Raw genomic sequence first — 15,113 nt, 5'->3', positions numbered from 1 at the left:
CATTTTAGGAAGGTCTGACAAACAAAGTCCGCACTGCCACGCCACCATTTTTGTTCTGAATGACTTCTGAAATCCACTCTGTGTCTAAGTTCGCAATGTCGCTGAGGGTTTCTGGAAGCTGTGGCTTTGCTGTGTAAAAAGGGTCTCCAGAAAGGAGTCTTCTGTAGGTCCTAAGTCCTTTCCACTGGCTCATTTTCCTCTTATATCTGAATAAACTATGGCTCATAAATTTGGATAATACAATTTTCTTTTTATCTATATCCACCTCTCACCCCCACAAATCATGTATGTGTTTGTGTAACAGAATATAGAATACATAGAATATATAGAACATAGAATACAGAATATAATGTGTATATTCTATTATATATATACAGCTTTAATAATCTCCCCTCACCATTTTTTTTCTTAACTAACCTGAACTAGGCTCTCTCCATCAGATAATTCCCTGTTGGAGAGAGGGAAGGCTGTCCTGTGTGTTACAAGATGCATATCGGCATCCTTGGGCTCTACCTACCTGATGCCAGTAGATCCAGTAGTGATGACCAAAACTGTCTTGCAGACATTGCCAACTGTTCCCAGGGCTCTGCAGGGGGGCGGGGGGTGGGACAGGGGTTGGGGGTGCAGGGATCATCCCAGTGGAGAACCACTGGCCTAACCCCATGTCAAAATATAAAATGTAATAACAAAAACCATAAAATAAATTAAAATAAAGTAAGGGTTAGGAAATAATTCTTTACTTGTGGATTCTATCTCAATTTAAGTCGATTATAAGTGCATGGTGAAGAATGAAAGTCTCATTTTCCTGTTTTCGTCTTGAAAATTATTTTCCTTTTTTTTTGGTAAATAATGATAACATAGCTGTACAAACTTATAAACAGAAAAAAGAGAAACACATGTAAAGAATTTTATTACTGATAGTCTCAATTCTCAGTTACTTGAAAATACTGCATTTTTTCCCTCTTAAGTCACAGACCTCTTCAGTTTTATCGTTTATTTATTTTTGAGACAGAGAGAGACAGAGCATGAACAGGGGAGGAGCAGAGAGAGAGGGAGACACAGAACCTGAAACAGGCTCCAGGCTCTGAGCCATCAGCCCAGAGCCTGATGCGGGGCTCGAACTCACGGACCACGAGATCGTGACCTGAGCTGAAGTCGGACGCTTAACCGACTGAGCCACCCAGGCGCCCCATGGACCTCTCCAGTTTTAAACAGACATCACTTTCCGTTACACGTACATGAACACACATAAATAATAAATCTTTTTACCGAAAAAGTGTAAGTTTGCTGCTCTTCTCGGTCCACTGGTTGAAGTAGGGTGAGGTAGCGAGTGATACCGGTCTGTGTGACGGTGAAGACTGAGGTGTAATCGTTGAGAAAAAGGTGAAGCTCTGGGTCTTTCGTCTTTGAGAAAACAAACAAAAGTTGAATAAACAATGCAGCTATTAGTTCATGAACTGTAAATTAATTTGACAAATCTGTTACAAAACCATCCATGAGTGTCAAAAGAATTTCCAAAGAAAAGATAGGGTCTACTAGACATTTACTCATCACTGAGCTGAATTATGCAAAGACAAAGGACTCACTTTGTGGAAAACAACATAGTGGAATAACTGTATTATTAGTGTAAAGAAAGGAAATAAAATAAGATAGATAACAATCCAATTGAATATGTTCTTAATGGTTTATGATATCAATATTCTCCAGAACTTCACTGAGCTCAAGGAATAAGAAGTAAATGCAAGAGAAGAAAATTGGAACCCCAAAGTTTAGCTGTAGGATTGTACAACTACTTGATTTGTGGTAACAAAGCACCCACATGCATATTACTATTCTGTTCTCATGGTTAATGTAAAATAGAAATAAGATTGGTTATGTATAATTCATTACCTATAAATATCATGCTCGTTCTTTCATATTTTAATGCTGTAAAGATTCTCCAAGGGGAAACATAATGTTCATTTTAATTTAAAAATTTCTGATAATCAGATTGAAGGTGTAGGAGTTGGGTGCGTGTGTCTGATAAAAGAGCCCAGAAACATGATATGTACATAGAGAAGTGATTGCAAAAGTTCAAAACATAGAACATTCACTAAGCAGTGGAAACCCTTCACAGTCTATTGACGTCCCTGAATGGGAAGGCATCCATCTCTGCATTTTCAAGAAAGAACAAGGACACGAAGTGGGGAGGTGTGCATTGGTGTCTGCATAGTGGAGTCAGAGGGCAAGTGCACCAAAGGAAAGAGGGGCATTTGGGACGGACGGCTTCTGATAAGGCTATGACAACAACAGCAACAGAGATACACAGGGAGGTGAGGCATTTTTATAGATTTGGGCAACTTTAAAAATTATGCAGTGACGGAAAAGGGAGATTGGGAGATACAGGCATCCAGTTATGGAAGGAATAAGTCATGGGGATGAACGTCACCACACAGGGAATACAGTCAGTGGTACCGTAACAGTGTCATCGTGCGGTGACAGATGGCGCGTACTCGTGCGGTGGGCATGACATAATGCAGAGAGAAGTCAAATCCCTGTGTTGTGCACCTGAAACTAATGTAGCTCTGTGTGTCAACTATATTCAAAAAAGCGCCCAACACATGGTATGCATAGCACAGTGTGAAATGCAATTTAATACCATAGATTCCTTTTCTACGTCTGAAATCGGGGGCTGAGGGCAGAGTATAGACTTCAAAATTGTTAAAGACATGTTAAGTTTGACTTAAAAAATTAGCACTCACATTTTAAACATTTTTATGTGAAATTGAGAAAGTTGATGTCTGTACTGCTATATTAAAAGGTGGTCCTGATGCAACCCACAGATGCTGAAATCTATACATCTTGTTAAAGCTTCTGTATGTACATATTCTGAATAACTTTGAAATGAATGGTTTCATTTGAACCTCACACAGTTCTGTATTTGTGATATCTCCTTAGATATTTGAGATATCACTTAGCTATATCATTGCAGCTTCCAGGTCCATAGAAGACCTAAAAGTCTTCTATGGAAGATTTTGATAGAAGTCCAGTATGCTACATTTATTGATCCTAGAACAATAAAAAAAATGAATACGATAGACAATAATTTCCATTGGTCTCTTTGTTATAAGATAATCAAAATTGTTCAGAGCCGTGAAAAGTCAGAGGCTTTACATGGATACTTTCAAACAGGAACCTCAGTTTCCGTGTCAGCATCATGACCCCATATGCTCAGCATGGCTAGCAGGTGGTGGTGGGGGGGTTGATTAATCAAACATATTAGTTAATAAAAAGTTAAATTATTTATTTTAAAAAATAGATGATAAAATGCATATAAATTCAACATATTTTAAGCCATATTTTGAGGTTCCTTCTTACTGTGTGTGTACTTTACAGTCAATTTCAATAAAATTTGATGGTTATTTTTAAGTGATCAAGAAAGTTAAAAGGCAGTTTCAATTAATAGCAATTAGCAACCAGGGTAAAATCACTAGGCTGTTAAATTCATGTATTTTTTCCTGTTCTCCGAGTGTCCCAACAGTGATGTTGAGGAATGCAGCATCCTATACTCAAACCTCTACGTGGCCAGTAATCCGAGCTGAGCAAGCTCTGCCCCGTGACCTAACAGAGCAAATATTTGCTTCTTTCCCTTTGTTCAGACCCCTCAGTCCTTCTCTACCTTCCTCATAACTAATGTTCTCCCAATTTCTTTCTTCCTTCCCCCTGGGAGTCTCTGTTGGTAAATTTGTTGGGTATAATTCCTTCAGAGACTCACCACATGTTGTGAGCATTTTCTTTGTTATGTCAGGTGTGGTGATGGTGCAGGACTGCGGTGAGTGCCGGGCCGTGCGCCAGGGTACACACACGCGACACCGCACCACCAGGTCGTGCCACTGACCACGCCGTTCGTTCTCCCGGTTTATGAAAGCCACGAGACCCTCACTTCAAATGCTTCCTGTTTCAAGATGACACGCCCACCAGGACTTCAGAAACAGACTCTTACGTTTGGTAACGAGAAACATTAAAGACTTTTTGATAATTTGCTGGTCTTCAAGTCCCGTTGCAACTAGAGACTAAAATACGACTTTCCAGACCTGCGGATTGTTTTTTTTGTGAAAAAGATAATATAACACATAAAGCTATCATTGTCAATGGCATTTTATAGCTCATGCCAATCTTTCCTGCTCAGTTAATCTCTGGTTAAATTATAACTTGTGAAGTTTACGGATACTTACCATAGTAACCTTCAAAATCTATGTATAGGGTACTTAGACGCTGATGGTGAATACTTGGATATTTCTTTGAGGCCAAGAATTGAAGAAGGCAGATTTGGAAATCTGCAGCCAATTACTACTCAAAGCTTAATACCTAGGACTTATTTTTAAGGCTAATACTAGTTTCGGGTGTGGTATATTATGAGTGTAAAATGGACAGAAAATGCTCTGACTTCTTTTTTTTTTAATGTTCATTTATTTTTGAGAGAGACAGAGCATGAGAGGGGGAGGGGCAGAGAGAGAGGGGGACACAGAATCCAAAGCAGGCTCCAGGCTCCAAGCTGTTAGCACAGAGCCTGACATGGGGCTTGAACCCATGAAATGTGAGATCATTACCTGAGCTGAGGTCGGATGCTTAACCCACTGAGCCACCCAAGCACTCCATCTGACTTCTTATTCTTACAGGGTCAGTACTTTTAATGCAGCCCTTGTGTTTAAAAATTTGTTTAAAATACACACTAGTTTTTTTTTAAATCAGCATGTACACAGAAGGCTGATTAATAAATTTTCCTTTTCCCTCTGACATAAGGTAATATTATATTATCTGAAGCATATAGTAACTATACACGATAAGTGTGTCATTTCATTGGTTTGTGTATTATTCTCTGGGAGGTTAAAATAAACTCTGATATTCACTCACAGCACAGAAAAATTGAAGACAAAAGTAAGGACATATACAAGTGCAAAGGTAAACAACATGTGAATGTAAAATTTAAAATCTTATCATATAGAAGAAATGCATTCAAATATAACAATCAACTGGATTTGAAGCCAATTTGGGGTTTCCAATGAGAACCAGAATACTGTATCTCTCTCACACACACACACACACACACACACACACGTTTATATGCATCCTCATATATATATACACATACAACACAAAAATGTATGTATATATGCACATATATACATATGCATACTTAGGTAAATTATGAAGCATAAGGGGAAATGACAGAAATTAATCTCATCTGCCAATGTGAATTGGTCAACAGTAGTTGTCTTCAGACAACCTTGTTCAAAAGAGTTCAATCCCAAGCTTAGAGTCTTTCAGAAATATGATGATGAATTACTGTTTGTCATAAACTGAAAAACATTAAAAAATTGAACAATCTTTGCTAAAGTTCACATGAAATTTGGATTCCATACAATTCATTCTACTATAACCAATAATATGATGAACACAAAATTAAATTAACATCTACACAGACATGTATACAGTCGTTGTAGATGTCTTTATAACGGATACTGAAGGAAGTGTCCACTTGTTCTACGGAAAAGAAAGAGAACTAGGAAATGAACCACAGCAATTCACAAAAGAGCAAACACAAAATGAATGCCTAGTACCTACAGGAACTCCCCCTGGAGGAACCTATATGCAAATTAAACATTAAATAGAAACATGTAAGCATAAATGACCACAGACATACATATGGCTTATAAGTATACTCTAATAAAAAACAAATAAACAACAGCAACAACGTTTTCTAGCGCATTTAAACTAATAACTTTTTTCAAGGTGTATTTTTTTCTTAATATTCTGACATAACATACATACGACAGCATAATGATATGTATAAAGCATACCAGGACTGTGGACCTTTAAGACCATATTTCATTAAGTTTTAAGGACACCTTTATTCTGAAAACAGTAACGCTTTATGCAGGACGTGAACCCACATGGAATTCTAAATGACTTGCTGCCTTCCTACGAGCCAAATGGGTACCCTCGGTTGATTACTATTCCCCATTATTTACTTACTTTTTATAACCGGAATCCAATCATCAGCTCTTAGTAGTTCTGCTTACTGAAAACATGGTGGTTTCAGACATCGTCTTAAATGCCTTGGGCGTGTCTTGCCCTATCTACCTGCTGGGCTATTTTGAAAGTATGATGTAAGAGCACTTAAAAAAAAAAAAAAAAAAAACCCCGGAATGTGACTCCTATTACCTCTCTATATGACATATGTACCTTTATGTGGACATTTATACATCAATAGAAAAGGAACACTGACACAAATATTTTTGTTTACTCTTTTTTTTTAGTTTCACTGTGACCGTTAATATTCCTTCTACCCCAAAATCTACACTGATGATAACTCCACTCACTGATCCCTGCTACTATTTCTTAAAACTCTTCCTTTCTACTGAACTGAAGGTAGACACTGATTTTTGGACAATCCAAGTCTGTTCTCCTATTCTTGAAGCTACTCAGGAAACTAACTCCTGCCATGATGACTTCTCTTTCCATGCCTGACCGTTCTTCTCCATTTCTTTTGGTAACACCTGAACGCGGTGATGTGTTTCTGTCTTTATTCTTAAATCCTTTGCCCATACACTGAGTAATTGCATTATTCTGGCACTCAAATACAGCGAGAATTTATCAGGCAGTAAAATTCTTGCCTTGAAAGGGCCTTGAGGTTTCTTTTTGTTAATACAAATCTTTAAATCATCTAGTAGTGAACATATTTTGCTTTTAAAATAAAGAGTCCTTGGCCTGGGGGTGGTGGGGGAAAGAGGTGATTCCAAAGGACATCAATCCATCTTGAAACCTATTACAGACTATCTCATGGATTTATTCTCAGTGCTGGAAAATGGAAGTTGTATGGAATACAAGATGAATTATGAGAAGGCTCATTTCAACTCAATAGGATGAAGAGTTTTCTAGGAGGTGGTTGTCCAACCCTGGAATGGGCCGTATCGTGAAACAGTTAAATCAAGAGCACTAGAATTTTGATCATATGTTAGATATCCTCATTCCTCTACTCATACCTGAATGTACAAGTTCATTAAACAATTAGTAGAAACTACTCAGTTCTGGGAACTGTGTTAGATCCTCAAGATACAAGAATGACTAAGATCTAAGCCCTGTTCTCAGTTTATATTCAAAGAGGGTGCAAGGTGCCTACAATGTCGCAAGGATAGCATGAGAGAGAAACCCCACTCAGGTGAGAGGAAGCGGAGTCTGGACATGATGTGAGTGAGGGATGCCCACGCAGAACTCTCAACACTGAGTGGAAGTTGTCCAAACCAGCTTGGATGATGAAAGAGAAAAGATTTCAAAGCATGGAAAATGTCACAAAAAAAGGTAATGAGACAAGAAGCTACGCAGTAAACTACAAGCCATTGCTAAATGTAACAGGTAAGGAGGAAGTTTCAGGAAATGAGGCCGTATGAATGTTCAGGCATGAGATAACAGCCAGCCATTCTCTTCTGTGGGAAAACTGATCTCAAAAGCGTGTGAGGCAGAACTGTGATGTAGACTGATCTGACCTCTTAACTAGATCACTCTTAGTGGCTGGGTAAGAGACACCCGAGTAAGAAAAAATAGGAGGGCAAGGACATCAGAAGGTAATTCCAATGAGAGATAAAGACAGTCATGAAATATCCAGAGGACAAAACAGGGAGAATATGAAGATTTTCAGCTGCAGTGAGGAAACAAAAACCAAAGACTCTTGGGTTTCAAGACTGAGGGGCATGATGAGGGGTTATATCAGTGCCTGAGGAGTGGGTTTTAAAAGAATATTTCAGGGGCACCTGGGTGGCGCAGTCGGTTAAGTGTCCGACTTCAGCCAGGTCACGATCTCGCGGTCCGTGAGTTCGAGCCCCGCGTCGGGCTCTGGGCTGATGGCTCAGAGCCTGGAGCCTGTTTCCGATTCTGTGTCTCCCTCTCTCTCTCTGCCCCTCCCCCGTTCATGCTCTGTCTCTCTCTGTCCCAAAAATAAATAAACGTTGAAGAAAAAAAAAATTTAAAAGAATATTTCACATGGTATAGGAAATTGGATTAAACTATGTTGGCATTTTATGGGCTTGTTTACATTATAGATACATAGAAGCTATATCTAGTATTTTAGAAAGCTTCATCACTAGGAGATTAGAGATACTTGCTCACTTTCTAGGCACCCGATGGCACTCACTGTAGTTAATTCTGGAAAGAGGATGGGCCTAAAAAACTAAGGGCAAGATACACATTGTTTAATTACTTGACGTTTTTACAAGACATATTAACGGTGCCTTTCTCTAAGTGCATGGCAGCATTTAAGGGAACTGTCCTCTCCCTGCCCTTCCTGCCAGCCCCAAGGGAAGGACAGGCCAAGGCGTCCTGTCACATACCTGTTTGCATCACAGGTGATTGAATGAAAAGGGGCGACTCACGAAAACGAGGCCCACAGAGTCATTCAACTATCACAGAGTAGGACCAAGGGTCACACAAGCCGGGGCTGGGGGGTAACTCCAAAGAACAAACTCTTAAGAACGAAAGCCTCCTGCCCCAAACTCCTCCCCCAGCCCTGGAAATGCACAGAGCATTTAATAGGCTAAATGGGATGGTCAACTCTATGAGTAGAATGTCAAGTAGTGTTTCCCAGACATTTTACACCTAGGAGCTCCCCCAACTCCACCTCACCAATACCCTGTAAGTCTCATCATCCTTTACAAAGTCTCTTAGAATGCATTTTCACATTTATAATGTTAAAGTGAATGACAATCCAGGAAAGTAAGAATGTACCCAAGCAAGTTTAGCATGCAACTATTCAATAATATAAATACATCAAGTAAATACAAACACATACCTTTTGCAATTATGGAAAAACTCTCAGCTGCATTTTCTTTCAGGATTCAGATTTTGCTAACTGATGTGTTCATGAAGGTATGACTTACACTATTATAATTTTCCAAATTGACTAGTCTCTGCTTAACATATGATTACACATTCCAATTTAAAAATGAAATAAAATCCATACCAAAATCTATGGGACGTCACCAGGCCTACAAAAATATAGTAGCTTAGCCTATATAAAACTTATTAAGGTAACTCTGAATTTTCTAGTGAGGACTCACTAGATGAAGACATTCAGGGGATCCCTAACCCCCCTACATTGGGATGGGAAATGGTGTTCGCATATGCACTTTTCTGGAAGAGTGTCTGTAGCATTTATCAGCTGTCATGATTGTCAGACTATAGTCATACTGTATCAAGTAGACATGGGCTTTCTAGTTTGGTGCTTAAAATCAAGGACTTTGCTTCCCATAGACCTTGGCTCAAGGACCAACTCCACCATTTACTAAGTCTGTGATCCCAGAAATCAATTTAAAATAGCTTCAACTTCCCCTTCTGCAATATGGGATATTGCATCTTTTATGTTTGCTGTGAGATTTAAGGGAATTAATGCAAGATAAAGTATTTACTAGATTGTCTGGCCGGTACTAAGAACTCACTGACAGTTATTGTTAAAACGTGATGAGACCAAAGAGGAGAGACTAAGCAGCACAGGAAGGTTGGGATGAGGGGAGAGAGAAAGTATCAGGAGGTAGAAAGGCATCTGGAAAGAAGTGGAGTGCACACAGAGTTGTCACAGCCTCTGCGAAGTGTTAGAAACTTTTTCCAGAAAGAGGGGACAAAAAATCTGAAAGTTCCCTCTTCATTTACTAGACGGATGATGAAGCTTCCTTGTAATGAGATTTTGGGGGACACTCTACGGCTGTGCTGCCCAAGTAGTGGCAGGTGACTACTTAGATTTAAGTTAGTTAAATTAAACAAAAACATTAAATTAAGTTGTCAGTGTAGTCCTGTTTCCAGGGCTCCACAGTCACCTGTGGCTGGTGGCTGCCATCGGGGACAGTGTGGCTGCAGGACATTTATGAACAGCTCTGTTGAAGAGGGAGAAATGGCTGAGTCAGGTCTTTCTCCCTTTGGAAGGGGCAGAATTCAAACTGAAAGTATGTTTTCAAAAAAATAAAAAAGATGCATGGGGAAATACTGTGGCAGGTCACAGAACCACAGAACGAAAGGAAGAAAAATCAGAGATCAGTACAGGCCTGGGCATCTTCTAACCCAAGACAACAGGACCCAACAGCACTCCCTTGTGTGTGACTTTGTCAGGACTCATTTCCTCTCTGTGGTGACAGGCTTCCTCCATGATGTCAGCTAACGTTGCCACTGTGGCTTCAGATCCGTTTCCATTTCTTTAATACGTGATGCCAAAGCCTCCCCACCCTGGTTCCTTGATTTTCCTTTCCTGGAAAAGCTCTGACTGGCCTGGTATAGATTGGCTGCCCACTTCTCAGCACAAGAGGGAGTGCAGAGGTCAAGAACTCTGACCCGCCCAGCCTGGACAGCCAACCACCCGTGTGGTCAGTGGCATGTCCACCACAGGGCAATGGCACGCATGGCGCATGGAGCCTTGACATCAACACGGCCACCGGTGGCAGTGTGAGCGGGTCAGCTGCCTCCAAATGTGTTTTTGCCTAATAACGTAGCATCGGAAAAGTTCCTTAAACCATACCACAGGGCTGCCTTCATGTTTTTGTTTTTTTTTTCTAATATTTATTCTGTAATGCGATTATGTTCCCCTATCAGCAATTATAGAAACAGTTTTCAACCCATATTAATCAAAAAAAAAAAAAAAAAAAGATTGTCCTGTGGTTTAGCAAACTATAAATGAAACATTCCTTTCCATCCTTATACCCAGGATCTGTAAACTGAAAAACAAACAAACAAACAAAAAAACAGTCACTGAATTCAAACATACTCTTTTTCACAGTATTCTTGATGTGAAATTAGATTACAACACTAAGATCCTCATTTCTGAGACTCTTATTTATACGGACTTGGTTCTCTATTCTATGGCTCATGTAACTATGTCCTCGTAAAATTTCCTGTTGACATAAAGACAATAAGAGATGTGTTAAGAAAACAAGAGCAAAATGAAGATTGAACTTACATCCTCTATGTCCTTGTCCAGAGCCACAATTCTAAGAGGGGTGGTCAAATTCAGACTGTCGGAGATAGTGGCTCCCACTGGGGCAGATTCCAGAATGTAGCCTTGATAACTGGGCATCGTGAAGTAGGGACTCTGGTTGTTTTCATCCAGTATTTCAATATGTAGACTGGCAAAGGCTGGCAGAGGGTGACCATTGTCTTGTTCAGCCTAGAAAATAATTTTTTGAGAAGTTAAAAAATTCTGTTATTGGATGCTTTTGGTGTGTTGCTTTTCACATCATATAGGAGGGTTCTTTTTTGATCTGGAGTCATTACAGAAAGAAGAAATGCTTTCAAGTCAAGGGACTGGGGCCCTTAGAACGAGTTGACGAGGACAAGAAAGTCCAGAGACAGTTCATCAACTTTTTGGTCTCCTGTCCTCAAACTCAGTATATATTAAAAACAAAACAAAACAAAAACAAACAAAAACACTAATAAAGAATTATTGTATCTGCATTATATGTTGTTAGGAGAGAAAATTGTGCTTAAAAACAGGTAGACAGAAAATTGAGAAGCAAAGGCATTTGGTAAATTGCTAATAAAATATTTAAGTAAAAGAGAAAAAAATTCATAACCTAAAGTATTATATTTACTTTATTTTCCTATTTGTCTTCTCATTCCACACTAATGATCAAATCCCCAAATAATTCATATTTCTATATAAAGTTAATAGATTAAGGCTACATTTTTGCCCATGGAAAGTCCTCAAAGACATCATATAACGGACAGAGATGATTTCAAGTAAGTATTTTTAAATAGCTGTAGAATTCCAAATATTATTTAATTAGACATATGTTATTAAAATATAATTAAGACTCATGTACTAGAAATATGTTTGTTTTCTTGTCTTTTCTCCTCTTCAGTTAAAAAAATTGATGACAATTTATATTTCCAATAGATTTTCTTTTCATGAGTACATGGTCATGTTGTGAGTGGGGGAAACACCAGCCCTTGACTTTCTGGGTTTTGTTTTTGTCTTTTTTTTAGAAAATGTACCTTATTATATAGCAATCCAGAAGTTATTTCAGGGAAGATTTCATCACAACTGACTCCTAGAAAATTTCCTCCAAATGTCAAGAAAAACCTTGACACTATTCAATAGAATGTATTTATTGAAATAGATTCAAATTTTGTCATAAATTTTTACTGATAAGTTTTCCCCACTTTTGCAATAGTTGTGTTTTGAAATCAACTCCAACTGAAGGTTAAATATTTTATATTAAATACTCAAGTGCTTTCCTGGATGAAATAGTACCATTTTAGCCATGAAAATCTACAAGTGGTTCAGATAGGTATCTCTGATTTTTCAATCTGGGGCAGAAACTCGAGCTTCTAGAAGATAATTGTACACTTTCTTCTGATCATAATTTAGCATTTTCATCAATGAAGAGGGTGAGCAACAGATCACAGTTACCAGTCTGGGAGTACTGGTGACTTTGAACCAAGAAAAATCACAATATGTTTTCACTTCGTATTATTATTAATATTGAACTATTTTGAAACATCATTTATGCTAATTACTAATTTGAAATCGTGGTAATTAATAAACCCACTGTAAAATTAAGTTATTTAAAGCACTGATAAAAACTATGTATTTTTCTTCTTTTTAAATATTTTGAGAATTCTGGGGCGCCTGGATGGCGCAGTCGGTTAAGCGTCCGACTGCAGCCAGGTCACGATCTCGCGGTCCGTGAGTTCGAGCCCGCGTCAGGCTCTGGGCAGATGGCTCAGAGCCTGGAGCCTGTTTCCGATTCTGTGTCTCCCTCTCTCTCTGCCCCTCCCCCGTTCATGCTCTGTCTCTCTCTGTCCCAAAAATAAATAAATGTTCAAAAAAAATTTTTAAAAAATATATTTTGAGAATTCTATTTCAATACTTTAGATTTCCTTTATAATGCTATGTCATTTATTGTACGCATTTATATTTTCATTGGGAAACATATTGCCAAAGTGGTCCATGGTACAAAAGGTTCAATGAGCCCTGATCCGCCCGGGGAACCACAATCCTGAAATAATGCACAGCCTTTTCTGGACTTACGCATTCTTCTCACACATACGCCTATGCGCCAACCCCCCCCCCCCCATCAGTATGGACTGCTCTTTCTGTGTCCAGCAGCTGTCATTAATTTGCGCTGAGCCACAGATGCTCTTCAGGAGTTCCCTCTGTGACACACAGCAGGCTTTTTGGACACAGCCAATCAGGGTGAGAGGGACAGACTCTGACTAGAAAACATCGCTTTTACACTGGACGAAGCTAATTGGTCCTTACGGGCTTCCGACCCAGCAACTGTGATCTGATTAAAGCGGGAACAGTTCATCGACGCAAGTCATTGTGAGCAGGACCTTTCTCTCTCCCTTTATGTTGCATCTGATTATTCCAAAAGCAATGATGCCACATCCTGGGCATGCCAGCAGTGCTACGAAAAGTCACAAACTCTATAATGTATTCCCTCCCCCACGATAAACACACACGAACACACAATTTATGGATGGTGAGGGGAAGACAAAAAGCCTAATTTTACAACAGTGAAAGAAGCTTATGTTTTACATTCAGCTCATAGGTTGTTAATTTTTACTGCCAGCTGTGACGCCAGGAAGAACATGTATTATTTGCATGATGAAAACAAGATGGCCCAATGAAAAGGAAATGAAACTCAAATTAGATCTCTGGGCACAATCAAACTCTGCATGTCTTTAAAAATAACATGCAAAAGCCCCGTTTTAACCCTCACATTAGTTTGCTGTTAATATGGCTGATATTTTTGGATTGTTGCCATACATTGTGTCAGGTGTGCTAACCAGGCATCTGTCTCCAAAGTCCACATTCCTAATCTCTGTCCTATTTTGTATACCCCTCTCTAAATGTGAGAACATATACATTTGTGTTGATGGAGAAGTAAAAAGGTTAGTTTTAAGTTCAAGGCCACATCACATGTAAATACCAGGCAGGAAAGCATCCAAAACTCCAGTCTCCTGATTTATGAGAGGCTACTCAGGGAAATTCACCACCTTTCTCCAATTCAGAGGATGCAAATGAACATCCCAATGTAAGACTGATGGGAGAAATTAGTGGCAGGAAAGAATATTAATAACGTAGATACTCCAGATTAATTAGAGTTAAAATATGGCACTTAACACAAATTAATACCATTACACTTTACTCTTCAGTGACACCATGCATCAAACCTGTCATCCAACCCTTCCTTCTTCGGTACAATATAAATAGGAATTCTCAAAAATCTGACTTGTTCTGATCCCCGGTAACCACTCATCAATGAGAAGAGAAGTGCAAAAAGCAGGTCAGGTGAAAGAAGGTGGTATTTTAACAGTTCTTCTCCTTTTTTTTTTTTAATTTGTTTTCATCTTTATTTATTTTGAGAGAGAGAGAGAGACAGAGTGTGAGCAGGGGAAGAGCTGAGGGGGGGTAGACAAAGAATCAGAAGCAGGCTCCAGGCCCTGAGCTGTCAGCACAGACCCTGATGCGGGGCTCGAACTCCCGAACCGTGAGATCATGACCTTAGCTGAAGTTGGACGCCTAACCAACTGGGCCACCCAGGCGCCCCAAGAAGGCGGTATTTCCAAAAGTCACTTAACCCCATTAGGTAACTGTATTTATATCTACAGAGTCTGTAGTTACCAGTTAAATATTATATTTAAAAGCCAGTTTTTTTTGGGAGAATTTCTGGGCATGAGTCCCATTTTCAGTAATGAAACTAAAAGACAAGAAAGCAGAAGTATAAAATAAAATAAAATAAAATAAAATGCACTATTCAGCTACTTTGGCGGGCAGAACACTGAAAGAGACAAACCACTCGATCTTCGGTATCAAAACAAGCAAGTGTTGATAATGGCATAGCTGCCTGTACCTGGGGACTGAGGAAGCAGGATAACTTTTCCTGTCGGCGGGGGGGGGGGGGGGGGGGAGCAAGCACGTGAACAAATCCCACCATCTCCGATAGGAACCCTCTCAAGGAGATAGAACAATTGAGGGCAGAATGGGAAAATGGGAGAGATTATCAAGACGTTTACATACATTCTAGGGAAGAAGAAAGAAATTGTTTTCTGCTAGACAGGACTTACCACTCGCGGGCCTAAGGAGCCTA

At 39.3% G+C, this 15,113-nt stretch overlaps 1 protein-coding gene across 20 annotated transcripts in view; it reads right to left on the bottom strand.

Annotated features, from left to right (window-relative positions):
• The window catches only part of PCDH15 (protocadherin related 15), a 1,244,966-nt gene that overhangs the window by 342,413 nt on the left and 887,440 nt on the right, over positions 1 to 15,113 (bottom strand). For all 20 annotated transcript variants that reach the window (XR_006701343.1, XR_006701344.1, XR_006701345.1 and 17 more), the window contains 2 exons: positions 10,976 to 11,182; positions 1,270 to 1,404 (listed from right to left, as the gene is read on the bottom strand). Coding sequence is in view for 17 of the 20 variants with exons in the window: in XM_045437154.1 (XP_045293110.1) it covers positions 1,270 to 1,404; positions 10,976 to 11,182 (342 nt within the window). In the remaining 3 variants the exon portion in view is untranslated. The remainder of the gene's footprint in view (positions 1 to 1,269; positions 1,405 to 10,975; positions 11,183 to 15,113) is intronic.

Source organism: Leopardus geoffroyi, chromosome D2, assembly GCF_018350155.1.
Source record: "Leopardus geoffroyi isolate Oge1 chromosome D2, O.geoffroyi_Oge1_pat1.0, whole genome shotgun sequence".
Lineage (NCBI taxonomy): Eukaryota > Metazoa > Chordata > Mammalia > Carnivora > Felidae > Leopardus > Leopardus geoffroyi.
The sequence above is the reverse complement of the archived record's forward strand: the minus strand, read 5'-3'. Positions and strand labels throughout refer to the sequence as shown.